The following is an 18,198-nucleotide window of genomic DNA, read 5'->3' on the forward strand; positions in this document are numbered from 1 at the left end:
ACACATGGTAAGTGAACTCAGACTTTTCAGTGTGGCTGTTGTAGGATATTGTTTAAGGTTAGTTATCCATGCAGGTTTCAAAGTAACTCCATACCACTGGATGGAATCCCACAGGGAATGGCTGAGCTCTTCCCAATGTGTAAGCAAGACATAGGTGTTCTGATGGACCTGGGGACAGTGGTGATGTCCCTGGAGAGCTCCAGGCCACCCAGCACAGGACTCTGAGGGAACGCCCGTCAGCTCCAGAGCCAAGGAAGGGTTTGCCAGTAAAGAGAAGCTGCAGTACCATCCTCATGTGCTCATCTTGAGCTGCTTTACTTCCCAGTGCGTCTTTTGTCTCCATCAGTAAAGAAGATTCACAGGCCAGGAGAGCAGCAGGTACCTGGGATGTGCCTTCACTCACCTGAGAAGAAGTGGCATCACCTGGAGCATGGATCCGCATTCCTGAATCTCTTCAACAGCTTCCCAAGCTGAGTTCTCCACAGGACTCCCAAGGAGTATCAGTCCTTGCTCTGTTCCTTACCACGCCAACACCTGCTGCAGTACAGCAGGAGCTTTAAAAACACACTCAAACAGGAGATTGTTTTACAGAAAAACCAAGAATGCCATGAATTTTTATAGTTCCTAGGAAAGGACTGGGAGAAGTGGCAGTAGATACCCTGTTAAACACCAACCTGCAATCCCAGGAGAAGGTGACACCCAGCACTCTGGCTTTTCCCCGAGGCTGTCACCTCTTGATACTCGTTCCCAGTCTGCCCTCATGGGCAGCCATGTTTGTTCTCCTGCCTGGGCCCTTCCACTGCCACTTTTGGGGAAAGAATGGAACATCTGCCAACGTGTACCAGTTATAAATGCTATTTTAATAAAAATTCTGTGAAACTCGAATGGGTAGGTGTGTCTCTGTTCCTGGGAGTTGCTGTGGCAGTTGATGAGGTGATGCTATAGACAAAGGGCAACCTCTTTCCTCTCTTCATATTTGTCACAGCCAAACCAGAAAAGGACTGAAAAATATTTGTGCTGCTCTGGAAATGAATTGCTGGGAACAGCCTCAGCTTTGTACTGAAGCAACTCCTTTTATTTAAAGTTGCATTTATTGCAAACTGGGACCTGGGGACTGGGAAAGTGCCCCAAAAGCCTGTAAACCACTGTACCTTGGAGTTAATTTGTGAATGTCTTGACTCCCAGGGTCCACTGGCTTTCTCACAAATGAGGTGGTCGAGGGTGCACTTCCTTGTGAAACCAGACTTTATTACACTGCGCAGCTGAAAAAGAGCCATTTGTTTGTAATGGGCTAATGAAAGGAACCAAGTTCTGCACTGTTGAAATGAAAAAGTTAACATGTTGAGCTTGGAGCTGTTCCCACAGGAATTCCTTTCCCAGCTCTCCACTGCTGCCTCTGTTCTCCAGGCTCAGGGTTCTGGGCTGGAGCAGGGCTGTGCCCTGCAGTGATGGCACGGCCTCGCTGCGGGACAGAGTCAGGGAGTTTCCAGCACTCTGGAAAGCGAGTGTTCATGGCATGTTTCAGTGGCATTTGCAATAGGGAGTTAGTAGGTACTGAGCTGCTTGTCAGAAAGTTCTATAAATCCCAGTGCAAGATAGGAAATCCCTTCACTTACTGATAATTTATTCTAAAACATCCTTCTGTTCTTGCCAGTATACGTGGTTTGGGTATGGGGAAAAACAAGCATGTTTAAATCTGTTCCGTAGAAGGTAGTGCTCATAAAATAGATCCAAATAAAGGTGATGTACCTTATGACAGAACAGGTGAATTAATACACTTTTGTAGGCATATATCGTAAGGGAATGGGGATTAATACGCAGTGCAGACCTGTTTCAGAAACAATTACTTTCTTCATTTTATCTCAAACAGGACACCCTGATTGTTTGGTCAGAAGCAGAGAACTATGATTTAGCACTGAGTTTTCAAGAAAAAGCTGGCTGTGATGAAATTTGGGAAAAAATCTGCCAGGTACCATTAACATGAAACATGCTGGTTTTATTCCAGGTATTTTTGTGTCTTGCGCGACTTGATGTATTTGTGAATCCTTTTTAAACCTGCTTGTAAAGTAAGCAAATACTTGTTCTTTTCTGTGCAAGAGTTAAATTGCCCCTGCTTAGAGCAGCAGTTGTTCCCATGATTGAATGTCAGGCTTTTCAAAAATCCCTGTAACGGTGGGACTCAGGTGGTTGATGTTTTCTGGGAGGGGAGTGTTGTTTGTGTGATTGTGTTTATTAGAGAGGGACTGCCAGAGTTCCATGGTTTAATTGTCCCTCTCCCAGACGGCCTCGGGAAAGCAGCTTGTTGGAGCGCAGTGGAACTGCATAGGAGCTGAAGTCAAAAGGAGCTGAAGGTGTTAGGGAGAGACAAAGACGTGTCAGTGCTGTGTGAGCCCCCAGCCACCAGAGCAAACCTCAGTGACTCTCGTATCTTAGGGCTATTTTCACCTTTGTTGTTTTATTATGAAGCAGTTTAGATTGTACACTTGCAACTCTGGGAGCAGCAAGGCAATGAGCTGCACCTCTATGTCCTTAAAGGAAGGAACACTTTCCCATGGGAATCATCACCACCTTCCCAGACTTTGACAGGGCCCAGTGTAAAGCTGTGAACTAAACAACCAGAGAGCTCTGATTTCCAGCAGCTCCCTTGGCAATTGAGATTTGCTGGTAATCTTTGCAGGCACTGAGGTTTAATGTCTGCTCGGGCAGTTCTGACGTCCTGTTGCTGGAAAGAGCCAATCCTAATAACCAGTCAGGATGGAATAATGCCATTTTCTAGGAAGGTCCATAGTAGCCAGCAGAAAATCTGCTACAAAACGTTTTGCCCTTCCAGAGAATTTTCTGACCCAAATATACCTGTAATTACTTTCTTCCCATGCAAAAGATTTTCAAGGAGTTCTGAACTTTTTCCCTCCAATTACCTCAGAGGAGAGATGAATTTCTGAAAGCTTTGGCAAAGTTGGGAATTCTTCCAGCTCTTGAAATTGTAATGGTGAGTGAAACTTCAAGCTGATTTTAAACCAAGTAGAACAGCCACATCCTATGAAGCAGTCTGGGCTCTGCTGAGCCCTTCTGTGTCAGTTTTGCTGTGCTGGGAATGGCAGTTGATTGGAGCGTTCCCAATGCAAAGGCTGCCCCCAGCTCTGAAGTGCCTGACCTGGCTGCTCTGGGAGTTTTTACTCTGTGGGAGCCTGTGGTCAGTGCAGTCCTTGGGACAGGGGGCGTAAAAACTGGCAGAGGCTCTTTGTGCAGTGCCAGCTGGATTGGTGGTGTGGTTGTTGCTGGCCCAGGGCCAGAGAAGTATTTTTAGATAATCTTGAACTGTTGGCTGGTTCCTCCCAAAAGATCCTGTAATCCTCTCGTTATTAGATTAATCTGTCCTAATCAGCAGTGGGAAAACAGAATTTCTTTCACTCTTGTGGCTGAAGCAGCTGTTACTGCCTGAGCTTTGCACTCCTGGTTTCAGTGCTGCTGTTTCTCAGAAACATGAAATTCCAGGGAGTTTCTGTGCTGGAGTAAAAACCCATGAACTGACCAAGGGACATGGACTGCAAGGAAAACATTATAAAGTCCTGTAGATGTTCAGTGATTAGATCAGCCCTAATCCTATTATTCTGTTCCAGGACTAGCTCAGTCCAAAGGTGTCCTGTTGTGTCACTCTGTTAGGCTGAGAAGTTATTTTCTCACAGAAAATCACATCCATAAGGAAATTCATTCATGTTGCACATAAATGAGACAGAAAGTTTTGTACAAAGTCATGTATCCAGTTGGTCCTTCGGTACAAAATGAGTAAATTGTGGATAACAGGTACAGATCAGTGCCTCAGATATTCTGGCAAGTAGCAGGAGGTGAATGTTTCCTGCCTAAATCAGGGCTGTTAAATCCACAGAAAGTCTTGTGTCCTTCCCAAAGGAGGGAAAGAGTGGGGAAAAGATGTTGCTGGTTTCTGCTGTTTTTCTGTAACTTTATTACTGTGTTTCTTATAGAAACTTTGTTATTAAACGTTCCCAAAACTTTTAACTCCATTTCTTTGCAGCTTTACTTTACTCGGTAATAAATACTAAACTTGACTTCAAAACCCAAGTCTCTTATTTATTAGGGAATGGATCATCTGCAGGTAAGATCTGCTGTCACAGTTATACTGTCAAATCTAGAAGACTTCGGTCTGTTCATTGTCCAAGAACTTGTAATGCAAGAGGCCCAGCAGAGTGACCATAAGTGGTTTGGAGTTTGTTGAATATAACAGTCTTAGGGCAGCCAGGAAACAAACCAGCCAAATAAAATTTCCATTTTCTACTTCATTTTCATTTTTTTAAAAGTTATAGAAACTTAAGGAATTAGGACTCTTGTAATTAACTCTTTCATGTTTTCCTTGGGTTTGGTTTGGTTTGGTTTGGTTTTTTGGTTTTTGTTTTGCAGGATGCCTCTCTCACCACTGGAGCTGATGCTGCCATCCTGATCCTGATTTTGGAGGAGCCGATCAGTTAATGGATGTACTCTGTTCGATCCAGGGAATGTGCTGGCAACAGCTGAAGTAAGAAAATACAAAAGCCTACATTCTTTGTAGGCTGTTTCTTCTGTTACTCCTCCTGTTATTTAAAAGGTGTACGTGAATGCCAGTGTTGAATAAAGTGATTTTTTTCTCTCAGGATGCAAAAACCTGGACTTCTACATTTGTTGTGTTCCTGTTCTCACTGCACCACCTCAGGCCAGTGCCTCAGAAGACATATGAAATAGATAAGGATGATATTTATCTCTTTTACCCCTTCAGGCCTGTGGTGTTTGGCAGTGACTTGGCAGTGCAGGTCCTGGGGATCAGCCTGTGATGCTAGCTAGGAATGTGCTTGTGGAAAAATGCTATTGAGGAGTCCCGAGGCTAAGAAGAGGCTAAGAGTCCTGGTTTTGATGAATTCAAAACACACATTTCTGGCCTTGAGTATGAAGCTGTTGTGACTTCCTTCTTCCAGGCATGGTGGGCACAGTGTGGAGGGTGTTCCAGTGTTCACCAGAACTTGGAAATCATGTTAATGAGCGTGGATGAGATTGTAATGCTCATGGTTTGGGGTTGCATCTTCTCTGGGTGACATGAGAGGTTTCAGTTCTTTCCATGAGAGGCAGATTAGAGCCCTGGCTCCTGTTCTAGTGTTTATTCTTCAGAGAGGTGTTTTTCACTTTATGAGGAAGATAATTGGCCTAAAAGATGGATTTTATAACCATTGCACCATCCAGGGAAACCTCTTTGAGCCAGTTATCAGTGCTCTGTTGGATAATGGATCTGGGTACAACCTGCTCAAGTCTGCTGTGTGAGTTCAGTGGTGAGTTCAGCTTCAGCTCTGACACATCCATGGCACCTCAGGTCCAAAGGCAAAACGCAGCTCTCCAAGACTGCAACATCCTGGTTAATGAAGTGTCACAGCACTGGGACAGTGCTGAGTCCACTGTCTGTTTCTGTAGGAAGCTCATTAATTATCTCTAGATCTCAGCTCTTTTATTAAGGATAAATCTGATTGCTTCACATTTGTTCTTTACAACAGTGTTTTGGCTCTGGATAAAGAATCAGTTATTTTTCCAAACTAAACTCAAAAGCTTTCTGAACTTGTGCCCATTTGAGGCTGAAACCCTGTTTTGTTCTTCTACAGGAAGATATTAAGTCCCTTATTGCACATATAGTAGAAAACTTCTATAATGCACTTGAATCTATTGAGTATGTTCAGACATTCAAGGGACTGAAGACAAAATATGAGCAGGAAAAGGATCGACAAAGCCAGAAGCTGAACAGGTAGGCCCCAGTTCCTGTGCTCTGAGCCTGGCGGGGGCTGCTGCTCTGCAGGGCTGCTCCTTGCTTTTCTCCTTCCCAGAGGACAGCAGAATTCTCGTTCCCCCTGTACTAGTTTTAGAGTGTAAAGATGTTTTAAGTATTTATATATTAATGCTCGGCTGTAAAACTCAGGTATGAAAGACTCTGCAATTGTAGTAACATGTATTGTTTATAACTGTTAATAAAAATTCCATGAAACTAGAAGGGGTAGGTTTGTCTCTATTCCTGGGAGTTGCTGTGGCATGTTATGGCAAAGGGTGACCTCTGAATGAGACCACGCCATGGGCAAAGGGTGACCTCTCCTGGTTTCTTCTTGAGTCTGTGAGAGCCAAACCAGAAAAGGACTGAAAAAGATTTGTGCTGCTCTGGAAATGAATTGCTGGGAACAGCCTCAGCTTTGTACTGAAGCAACTCCTTTTATTTAAAGTTGCATTTATTGCAAACTGGGACCTGGGGACTGGGAAACTGCCCCAAAAGCCTGTAAACCACTGTACCTTGGAGTTAATTTGTGAATGTCTTGACTCCCAGGGTCCACTGGCTTTCTCACAAATGAGGTGGTCGAGGGTGCACTTCCTTGTGAAACCAGACTTTATTACACTGCGCAGCTGAAAAAGAGCCATTTGTTTGTAATGGGCTAATGAAAGGAACCAAGTTCTGCACTGTTGAAATGAAAAAGCTAACATGTTGAGCTTGGAGCTGTTCCCACAGGAATTCCTTTCCCAGCTCTCCACTGCTGCCTCTGTTCTCCAGGCTCAGGGTTCTGGGCTGGAGCAGGGCTGTGCCCTGCAGTGATGGCACGGCCTCGCTGCGGGACAGAGTCAGGGAGTTTCCAGCACTCTGGAAAGCGAGTGTTCATGGCATGCTTCAGTGGCATTTGCAATAGGGAGTTAGTAGGTACTGAGAAGCTTGTCAGAAAGTTCTATAAATCCCAGTGCAAGATAGGAAATCCCTTCACTTACTGATAATTTATTCTAAAACATCCTTCTGTTCTTGGGGTCAGCAATGAGCCTCTTAAAACTACCGCTTACTAATTACTTCTTCTTTTAGCTTTTCTGCAAGCATCTTCCTCTTCTGGAGCAGCCTTTGCTTCTCTTCTGACATTTCCTAAAAACAGTGAAAACAACAGTGCAGTAAGCAATGAGCAACCACCAGCCCCACCATGGACCAGAGGGGTGGAGGGGTCTCCTGCCACCACCGTGCCCTCTCCCACTGCCCTGATCCGTGTTTTGGGAGCCCCCCCTTCAGCTCCTGCTGAGCAATTGTCCTGATGTCTCCCCAGTTACCAGGATCTGGGGCACCTTCTGAGCATAATAAAATGCACAGCAACTCTGAAAAATATCTGAGGCAATAGAAAGTCTTTGGACTTAAGTTCATGCCCTTAAGTACTTGCTCTATAAAGGACAGTAATGATTTTTGGGTTTGAAACAGAATTTATTACACTGTTTTGCAATGTAAGAGGATTTTAAGGTCTTCTAGTGTTTTCCTCTTTTTTGAGAGTTTTCAAGCATTTGCAAAAGAAACATAAAATCCCTGAGAACTGAGAAGCCCAAACAGTAGGTCACAGACTAGGAGCATGCATTTTATCCATTCATATACTGAAGTTATTCAGGAGGGCTTGATGATGCTGAAGCCAACTAATGCCAACTTCATCACTGAAATGTCCAGCCCGAAGCTTCTGCAAAACCAGTAACTTGGAAATATTTCCCCCCTTGTTCTTTTTAACCCATTCCCACTCTTCAGCAGCAGCATGGATACCTGCACTGAAAGCACCTTTGGGTTTATATGAAAGTGCTTCACCTCTTTGGGAGGGGATTCCTCCTCTTTCTGGTCAGTATTTGGTGGTGGTGGTACATTATTTTTTGACTCTTTCTTCGTAGCCAGCAGCAGGTCTCGTTTTTTCTTTAGGTAATCCTCACGTTGCTTCAGCTGCTGCTTTTCAGTTTCTGATAAATCCTGGGGGAAAAAAATTTAAATTTTGAAATTGATTCTGTTGTATCAATGTCGTGTGCAAGAAAAGCACATTTAGGTCACATTTGCTTCCAAAATTACCAGGTGAAAACAAATCCAAGTTGAGGCTTCAAGTCAGAGCTGTCTCCTAAGAAATTACCAAAGGACTGAATGCTGAATTCTACTCTGAAACCAGAAATCATGAGCTGAACTTTGTGCTAATTAAACTGTGAAAAACATGAAAGAGTGTTTACATGTTTGTTTCTAAAAAACCCAAAATAACCCAAACCCAGCTGATTACAATAACAGAAATTCTGTATTTAAATATAATACTATTTTAAATATACATTGTACATGTAATCCCCTCTTTTTGCATTCTAGTTCTATGTTTGGCTTGTTTTCTTATTTAACTTACAGGTCCTTTCACCCCAGCTTTTTGCACTGTGTTCTCTGAACCTTTCCCAGCAGACCTTTTCTTAGTGTCTTCTTTCCCCTTGGTACAAGAGGGCTGGGGTAAGTTTTCGGTTCCTTTTTGTACTGGGCAAACTGGTCTGGGGTCTTCTTTTGCAGACTTATGAGATCCCTCTAAGTAATTTTACATAGAAAACAATTAGAAAGAATAGAAATACATCAGATAAAAATAATCAATCAGAACAGAACATCATGGAATAGTAAAACATCCCATGTTGGAAGGTATTCCTGCAGGGCAAATACACTTTTCTCACAGCCTTATCCAGCCAAATTCTTAAAATCTTGATACAAGTGGACTCTTGAATCATTTAAAACCAGCATCGTGTTGCCCACTCAGCACTGCACTCCCCCTAGAATTACCTAATGGGCATTTTGGAGTTTCTTCAGTGTCCTCAGCTCCTTCAGTGGATTCCTTAACCTTAACAGCTTCTCTTGAATCTCCTGGAAAATTGTGGGTAACATCTGGAGCTTTGAGTTTAGCACGTGCCTTGAATTAGAAAACAAATAAACCCAACTGTTACATTTCCTGGCACTGGTACCTCAAGTACTGAACTGTCCACACAAAGGAATTTCCCAGAAGAACTTCAATTAAAACTGCATTGTTTACACTATAGACAATCCAACCCTGCTCTCAAAATTTCTGCCTTGAAATTGTCTATGCTGTTGATCAACCATGTAATTCATGTCAGAACCCCACACCATTCATTAAAATTTGAAATAATTTTGTGTTAAAACATTGTTTTAACAAAAAACATAATATCACTGAACACTAACAAAAAACATATCAGTGAACACTAACTATCACCTTCTCTGGCCAGATGAACTTGACTGGGGGCTCTGCAATCTGGCTTGTTTATCAAGAATATTGATATTCTTGGAGGTCTATAGTGATTTGGATAAAACCTGCCTGTTTTTCGAGTCAAGGGGAGGTTTATTGCCATGATTCCACAATCTGGCCAGTTCCCATTTACATTCAGTTTCCTTTCTCTGTGATTTACTCTGATGAACATCAAGGGATGGTCTCCTGGAGAGGATTTCAGGGTCCTGGTGATTAATTCTGTCTTGTGAACACTTAATGAATAACTGCGCTGTCTACCAAGTGATCCTGAAGGTAATTCCTGAGGGATTATGAGTGCTGTCATCTCCAAGCAGCTTACACTCTGAAGGCTCTCTGATCATGGCAATATCAGCAATTCAGCTGCTCTCTGGATCTGAAAGGTTGACACCCGTTAGCAGGATTTCAGGATTCAGGTGCTGAGTAGGGAATGTGCTTTGTGTGGGACACTGCATTGATGGAACACACGGCCTGGAAGGGCTCCGGGCACAGCCATGACAGAATATCAGGGGATTTCTTAATCATCCCCATAACTCACATATAAAGGTAAGATACTCACTTCTTCAGTCCTCTTACTCTCTTGCTCTATTTCATACTCTTCCTTAGATTTTCTGTAACAATAAACATGAGTAAACATTCAAAACTCATTTAGTGGTAAGTGATTTTCAGGGAATTTTAACACTGCTTAAATATTTGAGGACTATCAAAGCAATTACAAGGTAATGTGAATTTGTGAGCATCCAAAATATTTCCATGACTTAAGTCTTAATAGAAATAAACACACAAGAGCCCACTGCCCTCAACTATCTCTGTGCTAAAATAATTGTGTAAGAACTTCCAGGACTTATCTATCCCTTTATTTCATTTGCTAATTTAAAGACAGGAAGGGAAGTATTTCCAGAATCCAGAGGGAAAATAGCATTATTTAATATAACCTGGATGGACTCATCTGCTATTATTTGTTTATGTGTCTGTGAACTGGGAGTGGGGGAGAATCTGCAGAGGTTGTACTGATCTCACACAGATCGTAGCAACAGTTCTTACTCACTATTTGGATATTCCTGAGCACACCCACAGCCCAGCACCACCTATTTTTCCTCAGGTGGGCTGTTGACAAGAATTATCTGTTATCTGTAAGATGAAGGCAGTTCCCTGGAAAAGGCTGGAAGAGTTAGGTCCTACAGACTTATATTTTAAAATAACGTACAAAGTTGGACTGACTGATTTCTTACCTTAGAACCTCCCTGAGTACTTTCATTTCTTCCTGTTCAATTTCACTGAATACATCAGAACCCTCTGTCAAACACTCAGGCAATACACCTGGGAAAAAAAACAGATTTATGCATTATTCTAAGGAAAATGGTTTTGTGCTCCAATTGACAGAGAAGAAAATTTTAAAAAAAAAACGCAAACACAAGAAAATCACATTCACAAAACGAAAGCCCTGTAATTCTTGTTCTGAAACTGTTTCCCCAAAGCTCCTAGATCCTAGAGGAAAAGGTCCTAAATCCTGGTAGAAAAAAAGGCAAATATTTCTGGCAGTGAAAGTTTTGACATCAAAGGTTAAGCCAAACTCTGCACTGACCATTATGTGGCATCTCCCGTAGGCTGCAATTCAGCCATGGCCACCTGAACCACTCCCAAATGTAGCTGTTATATGAAAAGTGGAATTTAAAAATTATTCTCTGAAAAACACACATACAGTAAGAAGTAAGTAAAACTAAAGACATGGAAGGAAGGAGTGGCATTAAAATCCTTTCAGAAGCATCACCAGGGCAGCAAAGTTGGGTGTGGATTATTTTCTCTTCCATCTTCTTTCTCATGCATGTATGAGCATGATGAAGGCCTTAAGTTGTGCTTTCTGAATGGATTTTTCAGCGTGAATTGCCGAGTAAGCACAGCAGACACTACACCATCCTTGCCATGCAAGAAGCAGAATTCCAGCTATTGATACTGCTCCGTTTGAGGAACTGCTGTTCTAAGTGCTTTAACTCATAATTGTCACCAAAATTCTGCAACAGAAAACTCAGTCAAGTTTCACAGAGAAATTGAGACAAACGGACTGAAATTCTGTTAACTTTAAAATACAGACAGCTGTCATTGAGCGTGCAAGCCAAGGACTAGGTAATGAAATTCCTGTCCCAGTATCATCAACTGGATGTTTTCCCGTAAATTGAACTGGAACAGAACCAGCATTTCACACTCATTTATGAATGGCTTAAAGAGTCATCAAAAGAACTCCAAAAACCTGCAGCGAACCCCCCATTCATCATCTCTCACCATTTCTTTCTTTGATGATTCGAATCGCTTGCAGTTGCATTTCAATATTTTTCTGTACCATCATTTTTTTAAATAGTCTAAAATCTTCTGCTGCCAACACTGTTTGCAGAATGGCCTGTGGGAGGAAAGGTATGCACAAAATGAAACCCCCACAGAAATCCTAAACAGCTTGGTCTGTTTGAAATGAGTTTGATTTTTCAATTCTGGGGAGCATGCTTTCAATAATTCTATTTCATTCTCCTGTCTGTTTTTCCAGATATACAAGAAGGGCTCATGGTCAGGAAAATAACTTGGTGGGTTATGCCTTTAGATCAACATGTCTGCAGTAACATTATGACAATATTATAATATTATGACAAAATTGGGTTTCCCAGTGTAAGTTTAGAGCTGCAGTTCAGTTGAAAATTACAGTTCCACCATGAAAATTTTTCCAAGTTTCATCTCCTGCCAGCTGTGTTAGGGAAAACATCAAGCTAAGAATGAAATCCATACATTGCTTAATGAAGGCAAATACCTGTGAGGTGTGGGTCTTTGCAAGAGGAGAAGAAAAAGCTTCTTGAAATTTCTCCTCATTAATTCCAACTTCTTTAAGGTAGTCCTCTAGCAATCTCTCCACCTGTAAGAAAGTATAAGCCTTACCTTCTAAGGTTTTTCCCTGAGGATCATAGAAATTTTTGTCATGATTGTGTATTCTTTTCTGCTCATGTTGTGCTTTATAAACTCAAAGGAAAATCACTACAATAGCATACCTGACTTTTCTGACGACAAGCTTTATTTGCTTTCATGAACTGTTCAAAATGAGCATTTTTATTGCTAAATTTGATTACTCCTTAATCTATCTTCTCCAATTTCCAGGACTCTCACTCGTGTACCTTTTCCCCAAACTCCTGGCTAGTGTTCCTCATGGCTTTTTGATGTAAGTAAAAGGCTTTTTGCCAGTCTGTGCCTGAAAGCCTTTGGGTCAGAGCAGAAATCAATGTTGGTTTGTATTTATTCAATCAAAGATTTTTAATATCCTATATTCCACAGCCTCATTACAGAAAGAGTATTTTAGAAATCTGCAAGTACTGTTTTATAGGTATTTAAGCTCCAAAAATCTCCAGTAGTTTTTTCTGATGACTGAAAGATAATTCAAAAGATTTCCCAGACTCATCAGTGAACAAAATACAAGTCGTGAGTGTTCTCAGACATCCTGCTGGTTGTCATTTTAACTTGACAGAAAATAACATTATCAAGCTTATAAATACAATCTTGAAGGTAGTGGAGATATTAATTTTAATGAAAAATATGTAAAACAGCCTAAGAGCTATGACTGTGTCACAGTTTCTTTTCTATGTACCTGGTCTTTAGGCATAAAAATGCATATGACAACTACAACTCACAGGATTTCTAAATAACATGTGGAAAAATTCTAAATAACAATAATAACTCAATTAGAAGTTCATCTAAATACTCATTTAACATTTTAAATTGTTTTGCTTAGAAATTTACGACAAATAGTGAATAATGCTCACCAGAGCTTGGTACTCCTGATAAATTTCTGTGTAAGACAACTTGCTTTCTTCTTCATCATCAAAAACTGAGGAGGGGTAAGAAAAAACATTTTGCAGTCAGTGTACAAACCACTACTAATTAGCTTATACCCTAAATAGCAAGATTAACCTTTCCAGGGTAATATATTTAATCAATGAAAATATAGGCCATGATTTATAATAATACTGTGTTTTTCTGCACACTCAGGCTAAGCATGTGCTCTTGATAATTGAAATAATTAAGCTGCATAATTTAATATTGGGAAAATGTATCTTCATAACAGACTTGTCAGCAAGTTGAGAATTCAGCAGATACATTCACTAAAAAGTCAATTTTAATATAAGAACTACCCTGTGAACCTGTGTAAGGTTGTTCTATGGTGGCAGATGACATATCAAGCAGGAAACTTCTCACTCTCCATGTATTTACATGGAAGACATATTTATTAATGACTTAAACTATTTTTTTAATGTCATTCACGTAGTGAAAAGCCAAGGTGATGCAGGAAAATGAGTCCCTGCCTGCAAAACCAGATAAACCCAAAGAGGAAATCTTAAGTCATATTTTAATTACATCTATCCTGATTTAGGAAAAATGGACATTCCTATACTATAGGCGAAATTAATCATATTCATGTAAATCCGTATTAAAATCCCTGACTGGAACTACTGAAGCCCATGGTCTCTATGCTGCAGAATATGTGGAAGAAGCAGAAAATAAGAGGAACGGAAAACTAAGGTTTGGGGGGCGGGGGGGTTAATTTGAATTTTTTTCATGCCAACAACTAAGAAAGGTAATGTAAAACCTGGCAATTAAAGCAGAGGCTTAGAAATATGTCTGCCTCAATCCCCTTCAAGATTAGCCACTTGGACAAGTCACTTCTCAGGAACATCCTTTGAAGTCATTTGAAGAATGGGAATTCTGCTTAAATTGGTGAACGAGTGTGATTTATTTTTCATGCACATGTGACATCTCTCATGGTGGTGATGCCTGTGGAATCAGTGCAACCTTCACTCAAATTTAGAGTGATTTTTGAAGGCATCCAACATCTTTTCCAGCCATGACAGCCCTGAGGCCACATCACTCCAAACCTGGATATAGTGTGAGCTGAGGTGGCACTTCCTAAAGCAGCACCACTTTCTAACACAGAAGTGCAATGACAGAAATCCAAACACATAGTTCAGGTCCCCCAAAAGCAGAGGAAAATCTGCTTTTTAATCATACTTTGGAAAACCAACAATGCTTGTGAGTTTTGCACATGGCAATTTTTTAATGAAGAAATTAAAATAAAAGGTTTACAAATATCTAGGATTAAATTCAAATGGTAGGGAAGGTATTATACATTTCAGTTCTATGGCAACCACCATATTACCAAACTCAGGAGGGCAAAGACACTTGACAGCCTCTTCTGTCTCCTCTTGGCTGGGGATCCCTCCCAGCTCTTGCAGACCCCAACTTTCACCTTGGCTTCTCTGTCTCCTTTTTCCCCACCCTTCCTGCCCTGGGGATCCCAAGCAGGGGTGACACAGGGATATCACTCCTCGGTGACAGCTAGCCTGGCACTGCCAAGGGGATGTTCCTCCTGCAGAGCAGAGTGGGAAGCTGGCACACACCGTGCTCTGTCCCCGGGCTTGGGACACAGCGGGATGAGGTTCAGTGCCAAGTAAAGCAAGCTGCAGTCAGCATCTCCTCTCAGCTAAGTGGCTTTAAGGAGTACTTGGAACAGAGACCTTGGATTTTCTTGAGTCAGGGCTCCTGAATCACGTAGTCATTATTCCTTAAGGTTTTGGCACAGTCTTTGGTCGCCCAACAGGAATAAAGATCTGAAGAATCATAGTATGAAGACAAGCCAGGGGACACAGATGTCCTGGGAGACACTCATTATCTTCCTGTTAAAACTGGAAGTCTTGGCTAGGACCCCTCGAATGGGATGATACACGTCATCTATTTAATTTCAGTTTGATGTAAAAGGAAATTATTCGAGCTATAAAAAATTAATCAAGTTCCCAGAAAGAGGGAGAGAGAGAAAGCAAACACTTACACATAAAAAACCATCACAATAAGTTTGCAAATTGAAGTGCAAGGACTTGGCCTAAGTAACTACAGTTTTAAAATAAATTCCTCACATACTGATTACCAAAATCCAAATTGCATTTTCGAGGAATCACAAATTATTGTCAGTTAGCCAGACTGCTGCTAATTTGCTTGTCCAGCCCAAAGATTAAATGCTTTGGGAATGCAAAGGACTGTGTCCTGACAAAGTATGAGTGTACAAAAGCAGCAATGGAATCAGCACAGCAGGATGTGACCATCAGGAGCTTGCCTCACTCTAGGTGGAAATTTACAGCGGTTCCACAAATCTTCTTACTGCCAGTAAATTCCCCTCAACCTTCTAAGGAGAAGGGATCATTGCTCCTGAGAGGGATAAATCAATTCCCTTGATAGCTGAACCCAGACCCTTTGATGATAACCAGAATGTTTGGCCCACTCCAAGTTTAGGCAGACTTCCTAGGAGAAAACTTCCAGTCTAGGTTTCTCTAACCCTTCCTAGCTGTGAAGGCACCAGAAGCTTTCCCTACCTCTTTTCCCAGTTTTAAGAGGGGAAAGGCGTACAGACTCCCGACAATTGTGCCTCAAGCAAAGGGGGGGGGGAGGCTGTAGAAACGATTCAGGGAGAAACTGAGAAGCAATTTTTTTTTTCAAGAATCACAAACAAAAGCAGCCTTTGTTTTTTCAAAGGGCTTAGGCACTGCTTTCAGACTTGCCCAAATTGTTATTACTTCGCTACGGTAAGGATCCAGATGTTTTTTGGCAGCAGAAATTGTTCTGTAAGCAGCAGAAGTAATTTAGCCAAATCTCTACATCAGAAAGTCTATTTCCTCCTTCCCTCTCTGCAACACAAACCTGCACAGGCCTCTCCCCTGGCTACAGGGGAATCCTGTCCCCCCTCACTGCCTCTACTTTCACTTTACCCAGGCTGCTGCCCAAATCATGCCTTGATTGCCTCAAGAAGACGAAGAAAGAAATGAAAGTTTAACTGGAGTTACTTCAGAGCTAAACTCACACACAGGATCACCTACAAAACAGCTCCGGTAACCACTGATAGTGCTGACTTTTAATTTTTGCGAGGTACTGAAATTCAGGTGTTTTCACCTCTTAACGGACAACAGTCACACAGTTGCAGGAGTTTAACATCAGGCCTTCTCCTCCTATGTCCCACTGACCAGATGGGGCTTTCGGCTGTCCAGACCAGTTTCCTAAGGAAAACTCCTTTGGAGGCCGTGCCGGGGTCCGAGGCGCTGCAGGATGCAGCCTTCGCTCGGTGTCGGCCGTAAGCTCATGCCATAATCCCAGGACGAGCTAATGGATGCAAACGGCACCTCCTGACACACGGCTCGCCCGGGGAACACCGCGGGCCCCGGGGAGCGCCCGGCGGGGAGCGCGGCCGGAGGGGCCGAGTGCGCGCTCCTGCACGACCCCGGGGGCCGCAGGGACACCCCGCACCGGGGACAGGCCCCCGGCGGTGGCCTCGGGGGACCCGCCCTGCCCTGCCCGGCGCCCCCGCTCACCCTCGCAGTTGTGCTCCATGAACTCCAGGATGGGGATGGACCAGGCGGGCCCCCGCAGGAAGCCGGCGATGGTGTCCACCACCCACTCGACGTCGTCCTCCTCCTCGGCCGCCATGGCCGGCGGCGCGGGCGCTATGGCAACCGGCGTCACGGGGCGGGACCTGCGGGTCGGGAGCCGCCCCCGCGGCATTCCCGGGAATCGCGGCGCGGGGCGGAGGGAAGCAGGGCTGCGGGGTGCGGCCGGAGAGTGCCTCTCCCGCTGGGGCGGGGGGAACGCGCTTGGCAGCAGAGTGCAACATCCCCGGCCGCCTGACGCGCGCGTCGTGCACAACAACGAAAAGAGAAGAAATTAGGACCTTCAGTGATTGTTGGTCAGCAGTGTTGAGGGAAATGGAGCGCGGGAACAGGCTGTTCCGCCAGGCTTCCCTGTGTTTGGGGACAGCCGGGATGGATATGAGGGACGCTGCCCTGAGAAGCCGCCTTGCGCACTGGCCCTGTGCCCTCCGGAGATGCCCAGTTGTTCTAACGCCTCTTGTCACTCACACTTTCACAGTACAGTCCAGCTTGGGCTTATATATTTAAATTTTCTAAAAAATTATCCCAGATGATGGAAAATCCCTGTTATCCCGTCTTTTATCATGTGCAGAATGCAGTGACATTGTGGAGCAAACAATAACATGCTCCTTGTTAGTAACACTGCAAAAAACCTACAGTGCTAGATTTAGGAAATAACTTACAAGGCAATGGGTAAGGTGGTTTACATTAACACTTAATCGTTTGGGTATTTCTTAGGGCTGGTGGTTGTAGCATATTCCCTTTCTCCACTAAAATTAAGGAAATTTCTCTCACTGTCCTCATCTCTTACACTGCTGACAAACTGAAAAGTTTTTCCCCATGTTTAAATCTATGTTCTTCCTAATACTGTATGATTGCTTGCCTTACTGGTGCATGTCACTGGTAAGTTTAAAAAAACAAAACCAAAAACAAACCCAAAAAAGAAGCTCCTCACCCTTGTTTAAAGATTTTAATGACAACAAACAGTGGCAGTTCCAGTTCATTACATCAGGTCGGGCTTGGTGTTGCCCAAGAACTCTTGTAGCCATCAATGAGATTTTACCTGCACAAAGTTTCAGTGCAAGGTGAAGCCTAATTTATTCTTTCTCAAAGGTAACAATTCAGTGCTCTCAGAACTGCAGAGAAGTACCTGATCGTCATTTAAATAAGTATCTGCACTGGAAAAACTTCAAATTTTCCTTTTGCAGGCCACTTTTTTTCACCATCGACACTTCCATTTCTACAGCCAGTTTTGTGATCTGAGAGCATCAGTGGTGTGACAAGATAGTCACTTCCTATTTGTTGCATAAAAAGTTAAAGCATTTCATCACAGTTACAAGAAAAATTGCTGCAGTAATGCTTATGACAAAATTCTGTCCTCTGTAATCAAATCCACTTTATTACCTCAGAGGAAACTGCCTGATGTAATCATGTTGTGTCCATAGATGTCAGGGGAAACACTCGAGTTGGTGGTTTAGTTGTTAATAGTAGAAAAGATGGAGCCGGCAATGCTCCTGTGTCTGAGTCACAAAAAGCATTTATTACTTGATTTTCTGTCTTCTCTGAGCAAATTGCTACTTCAGACATTTTGATAGATATAGATATAGATATAGATATAGATATAGATATAGATATATAGATATATAGATATAGATATAGATATATAGATATAGATATAGATATAGATATAGATA

General features: G+C 42.6%; 1 protein-coding gene across 1 annotated transcript; it reads right to left on the bottom strand.

Annotated features, from left to right (window-relative positions):
• Positions 1 to 1,227: 1,227 nt before the first annotated feature.
• CFAP36 (cilia and flagella associated protein 36) lies at positions 1,228 to 16,581 on the bottom strand. The gene is made up of 10 exons (XM_066177917.1): positions 16,451 to 16,581; positions 12,863 to 12,927; positions 11,863 to 11,964; positions 11,349 to 11,463; positions 10,301 to 10,388; positions 9,628 to 9,679; positions 8,594 to 8,720; positions 8,178 to 8,347; positions 7,613 to 7,768; positions 1,228 to 6,919 (listed from the first exon to the last, which is right to left on the bottom strand). The coding sequence occupies exons 1-10, from the start codon at positions 16,563 to 16,565 to the stop codon at positions 6,833 to 6,835; spliced, it is 1,077 nt and encodes a 358-aa protein (XP_066034014.1). The 5' UTR covers positions 16,566 to 16,581; the 3' UTR covers positions 1,228 to 6,832.
• Positions 16,582 to 18,198: the final 1,617 nt, after the last annotated feature.

The sequence above is a fragment of the Chamaea fasciata genome, unplaced genomic scaffold, assembly GCF_029207755.1.
Source record: "Chamaea fasciata isolate MVZ Bird 193981 ecotype frontalis unplaced genomic scaffold, bChaFas1.0.hap1 SCAF_3, whole genome shotgun sequence".
Lineage (NCBI taxonomy): Eukaryota > Metazoa > Chordata > Aves > Passeriformes > Sylviidae > Chamaea > Chamaea fasciata.

Bases quoted from the DNA above. Each gene is read 5' to 3' on its own strand.
- CFAP36 (XM_066177917.1), bottom strand. From the start codon at position 16,565: ATGGCGGCCGAGGAGGAGGACGACGTCGAGTGGGTGGTGGACACCATC. The intron at 10,389-11,348 runs GTGAGAGATGAT...TTTTTTTCCCAG, and splicing joins AATCATCAAAGAAAGAAATG to GTGTATTGCCTGAGTGTTTG. The intron at 7,769-8,177 runs GTAAGTTAAATA...TTTTTCCCCCAG, and splicing joins AAGCTGGGGTGAAAGGACCT to GATTTATCAGAAACTGAAAA.